This window comes from Capsicum annuum, chromosome 3 (genome assembly GCF_002878395.1).
Source record: "Capsicum annuum cultivar UCD-10X-F1 chromosome 3, UCD10Xv1.1, whole genome shotgun sequence".
Taxonomy (NCBI): domain Eukaryota; kingdom Viridiplantae; phylum Streptophyta; class Magnoliopsida; order Solanales; family Solanaceae; genus Capsicum; species Capsicum annuum.
The window spans coordinates 265,042,870-265,055,976 of NC_061113.1; the positions used below are offsets into that span (position 1 = coordinate 265,042,870).

Here is a 13,107-nt window from a genome sequence, read left to right on the forward strand (position 1 = left end):
TTGATAGTCAATTATATTTTTAAAATTTTTAATTATTGTAATTATAATACTTTTTCTTTTATTTTTACTACTAATTTAAATGACACAATGTTTAGATGAATGTATAATTAATTAGGGGATGATATAGTAAAATCGTGATTGAAGTAGCGAAGCAGACACGTTTTAAATGACTTATAAAAACTAATTAAAAGTGATATGGCAAAATTATTATAAAAAAATGCTTGTGGAAAAAAATTAAGTGAATCGCATATAAGACGTCAAGTTAATTTAATAGTAAATATTATTAATTTTTTAATACTTAAATGACTTTTAATAATTTTCAATACTTAAATGACTTATAATAATTAATTAGGGATGATATAGTAAAATCACGATTGAAGCACCTGAAGCAGGCATCACAAGCAGGCACGTCGACCTGTTAGCTGCTTATTCCCTCTTATTAGTAGTAGTAAAATAGTGAAATATAGTGATGTCACCTCATTATAACCTTAGTTCAATCTGAACAGATTTTTCATATTATATTTTACTTCTCTATAGCACACATTCTAGTTGTAATAGAAACGACGTTGATTATGGTGATACATTCCTTGTATAATAGTAATGGCGTTGATTAAACACAGAATATATTAATTTCTCCTAAATTCAAAAGATAGTCTTAAAATTTCTTTCAAATTAACTTAGAAAAATTATTCTAAAATTATTTAAAATCGAGAAATTCACTGACTAATTTGAAATGGAGAGGACAAAAATTAAGTTTCAATAATCATTAGATTTAGTTGGATGCTTTCTTTGTATTTACTAAGAATTTAATATCTCAAAAATTTTAAGATACATGAATATATAATTCATGATATTTTTAAAAAACGTAGTCAAAGAGAAAAGAGAAAGATGCTAAAGAAAAGGAAGAAAAATCAATTTATTTTCTTGAATAATATCTCATAAAAGGATAAATATATTTAAAAAATTGAAATACTAAAAAGAGTGCAACTATGAAGTATATATTTTAAATTTAATACGAACTTGCATCACAATTTCTTTTAGGATCAATTTAATAAACATTCAAGTTTGATGGTATATAATCTTTTTTAAAAATAAAATAAATATTTATAACCTATATAAATAATACGATAAGTTTGATAAACAATAATATACTGTAAATCTAATAATAAATTATCAATCTTTGAGATATATTATAAAGTAATTGACAATCCTGAGATATTAATAAAATCTAAAAAGCATAATACAACAACAACAAACCCAGTATATTTCCATATAGTGGGGTCTGCTAAAAGCATAATGAACTAGAAAAATAATAAGATATTAATAAGATCTAAAAAAAAACATAATGAACTAGAAAAATAATATAGAAAATCGTGACTTTGTTTATCATCATACAAAAAGATGTCTGTTTTCTTTTTCACCGTAATGAACTAAAAAAATACTATAAAAAATCGTGGCTATGTTTATCATTAGACAAAAAAAAATGTGTGTTTTCGTTTAGTGTTAAAAAGTCTATAAGGTGTGTAATTAGCCATAAATGATGAAATGATATAAAAGAAATTTTAAAAAAAAATCATAGAGCCCATGCATTGCACGGGATATATAATCTAGTAAGGTAAAATAAAAGCTAGGTGCTTGTTGCCCAACTTTTTTTCAAGAACAAATGTGTCGTGCATATTTGATTCCTGTCATTAACTTCTCACACCGCTGATGTCATTTCTAGAATCGATTGAAGCCGCCAATTCAAGGCGAAAATAGTATTGCTCCCTCAGCATATTGCGACAAAATTGACCTCAAAAATTTTGATTCAATATAAATTCATGAGAAAATGATAGCTTTTTAAGATCATATTTATTTTTGAAAATTAATTAATCAATAAAAATACTTGATATTCTATCCAAGAGAGAAATCCAAGTCTAATTAGTCACAAACAGAACATCTTTGTAATATAAAATGAGGACAACAAAATTTATGTCCTATAAAGAAGAAAAGTGACCTATAAGCAGCATGAACATAAGAAATTACCATCTAACAATAAGGACATAAGTACCGAAAAGAGACATGAGCAAAGGAAAAGATGAGTGACTTCAAATATTTGAAATAATTACTTACATCACCCTCATATGGAAGGAAATGTCAATTTGTCTCAAATGCTAGGCGTTTTCTGAAATTCTATATCAAATAATGATGCGATTAGGGGAGTTTTTCTCATTAACGATGGCCATAATATCAAACATGCACACAATACTCAATCTAACATATCATTCAAGTGGACGATACTAAATAAATAAGGAATCAATTAGATTATTTATAAATGAATCAACAAAAAAAAAATTCATTTCATTATATCTTATTGTATTACTTTCTGTTATGCAAGATTAGAAAATCACCCTCAATACTGTAAATTAAACATTGACTATAAAGAGTCATTCATGGTTATTAAGTGATACGAAGTGGTGGAGAAATAAAACAATATATAAAACTAATGTCTAGTAATATTTTAAAAGCAACAATGGAAACTTGTAATAAACATATGGACATGACGACCATTTTGAATTATATCGACGATGGTAATTGCGATAATGATTTTAGGCGATATTGAAAGTGAAATGCAATGCTAATAATGTGATGATGAGCGGTATTTGTAAACACGTAGTGATGATGGTGATTTATACTTTTAAATGAGTATTTGTGATGATTACTTGTTTATGTAAATAGGTGATGGTGAATTGTATTTAAACGAGCAATTGTGATGGCAATAATAATTTGTACATATAAATAATGACAATGATAACTTATAAACGAGTGAAGGTGATTATTGGCAATGGTAGTGAAGAGAAAGAAAATGCTAGCGTGGGAAGAACAAGTGGATGAAAGATATAAAATGGATTAAGCGATGAGGTAGTCTCTAATGTGACATTCATCTTAATAAAATGCAAGTATCACTTAGAATTGAGTATTTGTCTTGAATAGTCCTATTTAAAAAAGATACTATATATAAACTATTAGATACGGAGATAAATCTTTTTATATGAATAATTAATATAATAGAGAGTAAAATTAGTAGAATTATGTTCATACTTTACCTTTCTCCACAAAACTAAAATTAGATAGTAAAAAGGCAAAATTAACCTTTTCATTTTCGGAAAAAGTTCAAAAATATTCCTGAACTAGCTCAAAAATGTCCCTTGTTAGATTTTTGGCTCAAAATACCCCTTCGTTAAATATTTGGCTCAAAAATACCCCTCCCTCTAACGAAATTCGGAAAAGGATAAAAAATACTCCTGAACTATCTGAAATGACTCAAAAATACCTCTCTGTTAAATATTTGGCTCAAAAATACCCCTTCCTTTAACGAAATTTCACCAAGCATGCCACCTAAATAAAAAAAGTTACGTGACTATGCCACATTACCATCCGCATGTAAAATGTTAGTATTTTTTAATTATATAACATTCCTTTATTCTTTATTATTTTTTTATATTTTTTTGCAAAGCAGTGAAACGAAAAAACCAAAAAACCAATCTTTTGCTGATTACTTCATTAGTGTTTTAATAGTTCTAAATTTCATCTTGTTATTGTCGTTTAGGATGAGAGACAACTTAATCTTGATCTGATGTTGACTTTGAGGAGGAGCTAGAATTTTAACTTTTAAGCTAACAAATGTTGATGTACTAATACTTGAGTTGAAATACTACATGCAAATTCTTTTTCAAAATAAATAAATTCCTTTTAACACTTGTTTAATCATTCGAAATGAATTTATTTTTCTAAATTCAGTTTTAATAATAATCTTATTATTTTTAGAACAAGTTTGAAAATAGGTAAAATGATACTTAATATTGATAAATTATTCTTTAATCATATCATTCATTAACTTTTTGAAGATGTGTGTCACATTCAAAGATTTATTAATTTTAGATTAGAGGAGGTATTTATTAAATGCATTTTGAGTAAAAGCTAGCAAAGCCAAACACATCTTTTAAGTAACTAATTTGAAGTTTAGTTTAAAATTTGTTACTTTAACGAGTAAATCTTAATTTTAACTTTTATAATGGCCTAATAATTAATGAATTTATAGTTTAATAAGATTCTTTTATTGGATTTCACACTTTTAAACCTATTAACAGAAAAAAAACTTATTTTTTAGATGATCAAAGGAATTTGATAATAGTGATGTTACATTTAATAAATTTTTTCAAAAAAAAAATTATGTAACCACCGTTTGTCTACTTTGATTAAAAATGAAAAAGCCGGGTAAGTTTTGTCCGTTTCACTGACCTTTTTACGTAAAAATAAAAATAAAAATAAAGAAAAAAAGAATGTTATATAATTAAAAAATACTAACATTTTGCATGTGGATGATAATGTGGCATAGTTATGTAGTTTTTTTTATTTAGGTGGCATGTTTGGTGAAATTTCGTTAAGGGGAGGGGTATTTTTGAGCTATTTTAGATAGTTTAGAGGTATTTTTGATTTTTTTCTAAATTTCATTAGAGGAAGAAGTATTTTTAAGCTAAATATTTAACGGAGAAATATTTTTAAGTCAAAAATCAAATAAGGAGCATTTTAAAATTATTTTAAATAACCGTAGTTGCTGTGTGTTTCAATCTCTGAGAGTATAACTCTCGAAACACGACACCATTTTCGATCTGATTAGTGTTGTCACTTTTCATCTGCAACAAGACGCGCACACCACACCCCCTCTCTATCTAATCCCCTGTCTCTATCTCTTATCAAAAGTATACAATAATACAAATAATCATACTCAAAGTATTTTAGGCGGTGGACCTCTCAATATCTGCTTTTGCACTGCCCGATTTGCTCAACTAACTTTCCCCATTTCTCCCTCAGTCAGACTTGTGATTTCTCAGGTATCTGCTCTTTACTCAGCTAGCTATTCAAACTGATTTTTAGGAGTTTATTGTGGGGTTGGTTATCTATCAAGGGGTTTTTGGGTTCTTTATAAAAAGCCTTTAATGATCCATTAAGGCTAGGGTAGATAGGAAGAAATCATCTGGTGTTCTTTTTTTTTTTTGGTCTTTGTTGGGATCTGAACCTGAGAGCTCATGGTTTTCACCTACTTGATTGACTACTAGGCCACACCCTTGGTGCGTTTCAAGAATTAGTGTTTAACTAAGATTTTCGTGAATGAAGTGATTTTGGAGAGAAGTCATGAACTACTAGTGTTTCTTGTTTTGCTTTTTTTGGGAAAATGAAGGGCGGGGGGGGGGGGGGGGGGGTGTAGGGGAGTATTTCACATTCTTGATTTTCATTAATGCAGCGGTTGGGTAAGGATTTAAGTGGTTGACCTCCTACTTGTAAATGATCTGAGGAGGATGTTTTTGAAAGGGCTATGGTTAGCTAAGCCAGAAATGTGCTGGAGGGTCTGGTTAAAGATGGGGGTCATTTAAATAGTTGCTTAGAGTTTAAAGAATCAGTCTTTAGCTAAGACTTTCAACCATGGGCATCTTCAATCCGTGAATGAAGTGATTTTGGAAAGAAATTATGACCTAGTATTTATTGTTTTGGTTTTTTGGGGGAAAGCTTTGGGGGGTTATTTCATGTTCTTGATTTTCGTTTATGCAGTGGTTGTGTGATGATTTAAGTGGGTGACCTCCTACTGGTAATTGATCTGAGGAGCAGCTTTTTGGAATGGCTATGGTTAGCAAGACCAGAAATATGCTGGACGGTTTGGTTAAAGACGGGTCATTTAGATGGTTGACTAAAACCCCGAGCTCACTTGATGATGATTTAGATGAGAAGGGGTCTTTATCCACTGGCAAGAGCTGGTTGCCAGAGCTATCTCCTGCTGCAAATGTAGTTATCCGAAAATGTTCAAAGTAAGCGTCCTGTTCTTTATTGTCTTTTAAGTTTCGGAAGTTTTAGGTGAATATAATCTGGCAAATACCAAACTGGACTTCTATATTTTTTAACTGAAATCTTGCATCAAGACACAACGTGGTAGTTGTTAAGGATAGTGATTGCCTCTAATAGATTCAGTGACTCTGCTGATGGATGCATTTAGCTGGAACAAAAGCATCGAGTTGGTTGCCAAGTTCTAATTTAGGTCGCGTGATATGAATAACCAAAATCTGATTGTATGCAGAATACTTGGTATTTCCATGAATCAACTTGAAGAAAACTTTGATGTGGAGGCTTCTGAATCCATAAAGCACAAATCTCAGTACGCGAGGAACTTCTTGGAATACTGTTGCTTCAGGGCTCTTGCCTTGTCTATACCAGTGAATGGTTACCTAGGCGACAAACAGTTTCGACGCCTTACATTTGACATGATGGTTGCATGGGAGTTTCCAGCAGCTTCTAGTCAGCCTTTTGCCAGTGTATGAATTACTTTTCCATTTTTTCCTTCATTCTACAGAATGACTATATAGTGACATAAGTTGTTGAACACGACTGAACGTTCCTTGATTGTGCGGACTATTCGTGAAATTCTTGACTGGTTCATTAGTCAATAATTGCTTGTTGTTCTCTGTTTTCTGGGTTGTTGTCTAACTTTCCATTTAATTGTAGATGGATGAAGATGCCACTGCTGGACTAGAGGCTTTCTCTCGTATTGCTTCAGCAGTTCCTATAATTTCCAATGCCATAGTTACTGATAGCATTTTCGGTGTGCTTGCGTCATCAACAGGCGATCGACTTCTATTCTCAGTCTATGACAAGTACCTGACTAATTTGGAAAGGTAGTACCAACTTTGGTGCTTTATTATGTGCAGTTTCTCGAGTTAAATGCTTTCCAAGTTTTATTCATATCTATGCTGTTGCTGCCACAGTATGTGGTTCATCTTCCAACTGACATCAGACCATAGGTTCTAGTGATGGATTTTCTTTTCTAACCTGGGTAGTGTGATCGAGGCAAATAACACAGACATTTACATTTCTCCCAACACATGACATAGGTGCTCGAATTAACTAAGAGATCACAAAATGCTGTTTAGTTCTGTTATTATATATATCCACATGCTTTAGGTACTATATAAACTGCATTCATGTTGCCAATTTCTGAGCATCCTGTATATTATCCTTGGTGGCATGCTGTTAAACAAGTAGATCTGGTATATTATGAAGTGCATTGGAGGCTGAGTTAAAAAGGTTCCTCACAGTGATTAGAGGAACTGACACGGCCCTCCACCCACAAAAGAAAAAAAAGAGGACCAGAGTCGACAGTTAGAGAAGCTATATTACTGTATTTGGAATAGGTTTCTGTTTAAGACGTTCAACGACCACGTGCTTGGAGGAATAAGATTGGACTAACGCCTTTTCCCTGGATACACATTCATGAAATAAGTGAACGATTTCCCCTCTGTTTGTGCACCTTCTCTTTGTTTTTTGAGGAATGCTTAAATTATAGATTATAAGCTTCTGTGGTTATCATTCATATCTTGCCTAAGCTCAAGTTGAGAGAGGAGTGTAAGTTTAAACATAGTGGCATGGGTGTTTTGCCTGGTTAGACTCTTGTATAAGCCTGTAGTTCAGTATTGTCGGGCAATGTTATCTTAATGTTTTGATACCAGTGATCTTTTTAGCTATTTTGAAGTAATGTGATGTGATGTTCACATCTTCTTTTGAGTGTTTCATTACAGCATCTTATGAGCAGCCCATCCATAATCATTGGTTGAGAATGTTGCTTGTTTGGGAACTTTTTCAGGGCAATTAAAAAATTTAAGAATCAGTCAGAGTCATCCCATCTGTCCGCCTTACGTACAGCAAGAGGGGAGAAAATTCTGGAGCTGGATGGGACCGTGACAACCCAGCCGGTGCTTGAACATGTGGGAATTTCTGCATGGCCTGGTATGTTTTTGCTGGTAGTAATGGTTTAATTGCTTGAGATTCTTAATCTCCAGAATCCAAGGGTGTATCCTAGTGGTTCAATGAAGTTGGGTTGAGCATCATGAGGTCTCAGGTTCAATTCCCAACACAGACAAGCACTAGATGATTTCTTCCCATCTGTTCTAGTCTTGGTGGACAGAGTTACCTGATACTTGTTGCTGGTGGGAGGTGGCAGGTATCCCGTGGAATTAGTCGAGGTGTGCGAAAGTTGGCCCGGACACCATGGTTATCAAAAAAAAAAAATGCTTGTCTCTAGAACAGAAAGTAATTATATCACTTGAAGTTTGAGTGGATTACATGCATCTATTAGCCTATTTGATATATTTCATGGCCATGTATTTGTGATTTTCAGGCCGGCTAACTTTGACAGATCATGCTCTCTACTTTGAGGCACATCGTGTTGTGTCTTATGACAAGCCAAAGATATATGATCTATCAGATGATCTGAACCAGATCGTTAAACCTGAACTAACTGGACCATGGGGCACAAGACTCTTTGATAAAGCAGTCTCGTACAAATCAGTTTCCTTGTAAGGCATGACACATGATGACTCCTATGTGGGTCATACTTCTCTGCAGAATCTTGTGTATTTCTTCTACCCTGTAAGATTATTTTCTAGTTCAAGCGACCTACAAATTTGTTAATGGTCTATTGAAAATCTTGTAGGTCAGAACCAGTGATAATGGAATTTCCTGAGCTTAAAGGACATACACGTCGTGACTATTGGTTAGCCATTATTCGGGAAGTTCTACATGTGCATCAGTTCATACTTAAGTTCCAGATTACTGGAATAGAGCGGGATGAGGCGCTTCTGAAAGCTATATTTGGCATATTGCGAGTACAGGCCCTAAAAGATATGAGCTCCAAACATCCACTTTGTTATGAGGATCTTCTTATGTTCAATGTATGTGATCAGCTTCCCGGAGGAGACCTTATACTAGAAACAATTGCAAATAGGTCAACTGTGAGGGCACTGGAGCGAACAAACTCTCCCAAACCTAGAAACAGAATGTACTCAATTTCGACTTCAGCCTTGGCTTCCAACCTGGGGTTAGTTTTCGGGACAAGTTCTCATGTTCCTAATGAGACAGGAATTGTTGTGGGTGAAATTTGTGTGGGGGAGATGACTCCCTTGGAAAAAGCAGTTAAGGAATCCAGAAGCAACTATAAAAAGGTGATGCAAGCACAAGCTACGGTTGATGGAGTGAAAGTTGATGGTCTTGACACCAACTTGGCAGTTATGAAGGTACTTATAACTACTGTGGCTTCAAAATAAAGACTAAGGTGAAAGAGGGTACATTGAATTTTCTTTTTAATTGAGTAATCAGGAGTGGATATTTAAGAACTTTTATGAAGCCGCCTTGATATTTCATAGCTCAATCTTTTGAACGGAACCATTGGAATCTCTTTTTACAATGAATTTTCTTTCTTTATGAGCTGTATCTTTAAATTGAGTTGCCTCTCGTATTAATCCTTAAAATTTTTTGACCTGCAGGAATTGCTCTCTCCTATGATGCAGCTTGGAAATTGGATTCTTCTTCTGGCTTACTGGGAAGACCCTTTGAAGTCCATAATTTTCTGCTTGGTTTTCTCATACATTATTGTCAGGTAAGGTGGGCGTTGGCTAGTCTTATCCGTGTAATGGGCCATCATACTAAAAAGAGGACTTATTTGCATATGATTTTCTCTGGGTTCTTCACCTTCTCCAAATTTGAGAATTGCACGTTTTATGTGGGCCACATTTTCTACCTTGACTCGTCAATCAGAGCAGTGAGATTGTTGCTGATTTTTTCACTTTCTCCAAATTGAAAATTGCACGTTTGTTTTTTTATTGGACTTGGTGTGAGCATTATGTATTGTCTGTATGTCACAGTTTTATGTTTCTTAGCTAAGTAAATTCAAGGTGGATATCATTGTGGTCGGAGTTCTTTGGTGGAATGTAATGACAAGAAGATACCGTTGTTCTTAGTTCTTACCATTACATTTCTGAAAACAGAAGATACCTTTGCCTCTAGTTTGAAGAAAGATACTTTATTGATACTGTCATCCAGAAGAGCATAGTTACAGAAGGCTTAATGACTCCCATGCAAAACTCAGGAACCAGAAAAATAGATTCACATCAGTTGCATCCCTATGTATACACCCCCCAAAAAAATGTTCAAGAGCATACCATTGATCTAATTTCATGTGGCTTAACATCCATTGATAAAGAAAAGTGCCAGTCGTTTTTCTTTTGGTAAGCCAGAAATATTGAAGAGTGAACACCATGGTGGTGTCGAAAGTATATACAAAGTTCATTGACTCAATCTAGTTACCCACAGAAATTTGCCAGCTAAATATACAACATGACAGTATATTCTCTTACGTATAAAGTAAAAGTGAAATGAAAAACACTCTTTTAATGCTTTCGTCATCATTCTTGCTGTTGCGTAACAATTATTTAATTATAATTGCCTTCATCAAATATGTCAATCCCAACTATAGATAGAATTCTTGCGACATGGATTGATTTCTGGAAGGACCTAATCTTCTGCATCTTGGCCCTTCAACAGAGGAAACTGAAAAGCAACTGAAGGCTTTATGATTTATCATGGTTTCGTTCTGTTCGATTAAATTCCTTACTTATTCAGTTTTTTAAAGTCCCAAGGAACACCTTAATTCTCAAAATTATTACTGTGTTCCCTTTATTTGTGGCACTTCCTACTAGAAGCTGGTCTGGTAGTGTTTGTTGAACTGCCTTTTGGTGTTCTGGATGCTGTGTTTCCTTGTCCACTCCTTTGCATGGATGGAATCTCTTGAAAATGTGGTGGTTGAAAAATATTCACTGATGCCCTCTTCCTTTCTTTCCTTCTGTTTTTGTTGGTTGCAGGGGATGGCTGTGCTATGCCTTTGCACTATTGCTCACTTTTTTTGCTGTCTTTTTGGTAATAACTCGCTGTTTAAGTCAAGGCAAAACAGTTGATGAACTAAAAGTAGTGGCTCCACCTCCAATGAATGCCATGGAGCAACTTTTGGCTGTTCAAAATGCAATATCTCAAGCCGAAGAACTAATCCAGGATGGAAATGTAGTTCTCCTCAAAATTCGCGCTTTACTACTGTCCATCTTCCCACAGGTTTGTGCAAATTTCACTTGTTTTCTATTAGAATTATCTTATTGGGAAGTTGTTGAGTAGTTAGAGGTTCCTTATTGTCATGAATGAAACCAAGTCTTGGTAATTACTGAACCATACTCCCTTTCTATCTGAAAACTTTGGTTTGCTGCTGAGTCCCATTCAGAGTTCGTCTTGTGATAGGAGTTTGAAAGAAGATGTCTTTGCTCGACTGTGATTAACAGTCGTGGCATTGTTATTTGGTTGTAGATAATATGAAATGAATGTATATCATGTTCCTGGCATTTCAGGCAACAGAGAAGTTAGTGGGTGCTTTTTTGGCGTCGGCACTAGTTCTGGCATTCTTACCTTCGAGATGCATAATCCTTCTGACTTTCCTGGAACTCTTCACAAGATATTCACCTATTCGGAAAGCAAGCACAGAAAGATGGACTAGGAGACTAAAGGAATGGTGGTTCAGTATCCCGGCGGCTCCTGTAGTTCTTGAAAGAGCCAAAGAAGACAAAAAGAAGAGATGACGAAAAGTTTTTTGTATATGATCAAAGGTGACACAGAGCAATATCCTAGAATGCCCAGTGGTTGTAAATTTGTAATATAATATATGAGAGAGATTAAAGATGCAACGGCATTGGCTTTCATTAGTGTCTGTTGTTGGTGCTGTATCACTGTTTCTGGGTATATTGGAAACTTATTGTGTGTTGTATCCTACTAAGTACTAATCATGGGTTATAGATTGGATTTCTTTATCTATCATTTCAATTTTATAAATCATCTAAAAGAAAGATTGGCCTGAGTTAATTTGAGATTCTCCTCCTCCTCCCCCCCTTTGATACTTGATAATTCAAAATGTCAAAGGGGAAAGAAGAGTAGGCTGAATTCAGCCATCATTCCCAGATGTATGTGCACATTGAAAGAGGTCATGTATTTGGTGCACGTTAAAACAGTTATGATTATTTGGTATATGCTTAGTTAATACTCCCTAGTAATTATATGCTACAAAGACCAACCACTCTCATTTTTCTTTTTGTCAGTTTGTTGATTGCCGCAACAAACTAGGGAGAAGCTTAAGTAAGCTCGTACTGCTCTACAATTATCATACTACTCCCTTTTTTTTAGCTTTTACTCTATTTTTACTTATCATAAACTAATTTCAAAGACACAATAATGAACATCAAATTAATAGGAATGTTGTGGTAAAATAGTATGTTTATAATTAGTATAAATAACATAAATACCAACACAAAAGTAATTACATTCCCTTCCACTTTTTTAATTACTTTACTCTCACTTTTTTAATTTCTTTACTCTCTCTCCCTATTAATATACATAACATAGTCGACATATACATAGCATTCTCTCCCTATTAATATACATAACATAGCCGACATATACATAGCATTCTGTGTATATGTTGGGATTTTTGTAATATGTTTAGGGAGTTGAAATTTTTTGTAATATTGAAAACATAAGTTGTGTATTTCTGTAATATTTAGTGAAAATTATTATCCAAATGGGTGTAATAACTCAAAATGTGACCAATAAAAACAACAAGAAATGAAATTTATGCATTATTTACTCATCTATCAACAATAATATATCTCATGAAATCCCACTAAAGAGATATGTAGGGTAAAGTATACACACAAATCTTATCACTGTCTCAAGAAGGTAGAGAAATTGTTTCGAAAAGAAACTCGACATTTATGCTCATTTCTCAACCATAAAAATTGACAAAGTTGCAGAGAATGAAAGATAATACTATTATTAAATCTAGCCCACAAAAAAAATAAAGAAGATTAAAAATGAATCAAATTCAAACTCATCAAAATTTCCCTCATCATATCAAAAGGGGATCACAACTGAAGAAAGAAGCATTAATTATAGTACTCCTAATACAAGAGTAGTACATGTAAAACAAAAAAATTGCAAGATCCATTATCAAAAATGTGAAAACTCCTTCATGCTTTCAAAGGAGGAAGAAGTGATGGAGGTTTCGATAGTTGAGGTGAAGAAGAACGAATCCGTATAATTGCTGATGAGTGGTTCCTTAGCTGAGCACAAGAAATCCAAGCTATCTTCCAAATCATTTAAAATATCATGACTATCTCCTCCTTCATTTTCATCAATAGTGGTACTGTTAAGCCG

The 13,107-nt window shown here is 33.6% G+C and overlaps 1 protein-coding gene across 1 annotated transcript; it reads left to right on the forward strand.

The window, feature by feature from the left end:
• Positions 1-4,591: 4,591 nt before the first annotated feature.
• Positions 4,592-11,710, forward strand: LOC107862172. Its single transcript, XM_047410039.1, has 10 exons — positions 4,592-4,874; positions 5,590-5,843; positions 6,110-6,344; positions 6,535-6,704; positions 7,670-7,812; positions 8,204-8,381; positions 8,519-9,098; positions 9,348-9,460; positions 10,722-10,965; positions 11,253-11,710. The coding sequence occupies exons 2-10, from the start codon at positions 5,656-5,658 to the stop codon at positions 11,478-11,480; spliced, it is 2,079 nt and encodes a 692-aa protein (XP_047265995.1). The 5' UTR covers positions 4,592-4,874; positions 5,590-5,655; the 3' UTR covers positions 11,481-11,710.
• Positions 11,711-13,107: the final 1,397 nt, after the last annotated feature.

What these genes read in the sequence shown, in the direction of transcription:
- LOC107862172 (XM_047410039.1), top strand. Translation starts at nt 5,656, where the DNA reads ATGGCTATGGTTAGCAAGACCAGAAATATGCTGGACGGTTTGGTTAAA. An exon ending in GTTATCCGAAAATGTTCAAA is followed by an intron (nt 5,844 to 6,109) that starts GTAAGCGTCCTG and finishes GATTGTATGCAG; the next exon opens with AATACTTGGTATTTCCATGA. An exon ending in GGGAATTTCTGCATGGCCTG is followed by an intron (nt 7,813 to 8,203) that starts GTATGTTTTTGC and finishes TGTGATTTTCAG; the next exon opens with GCCGGCTAACTTTGACAGAT.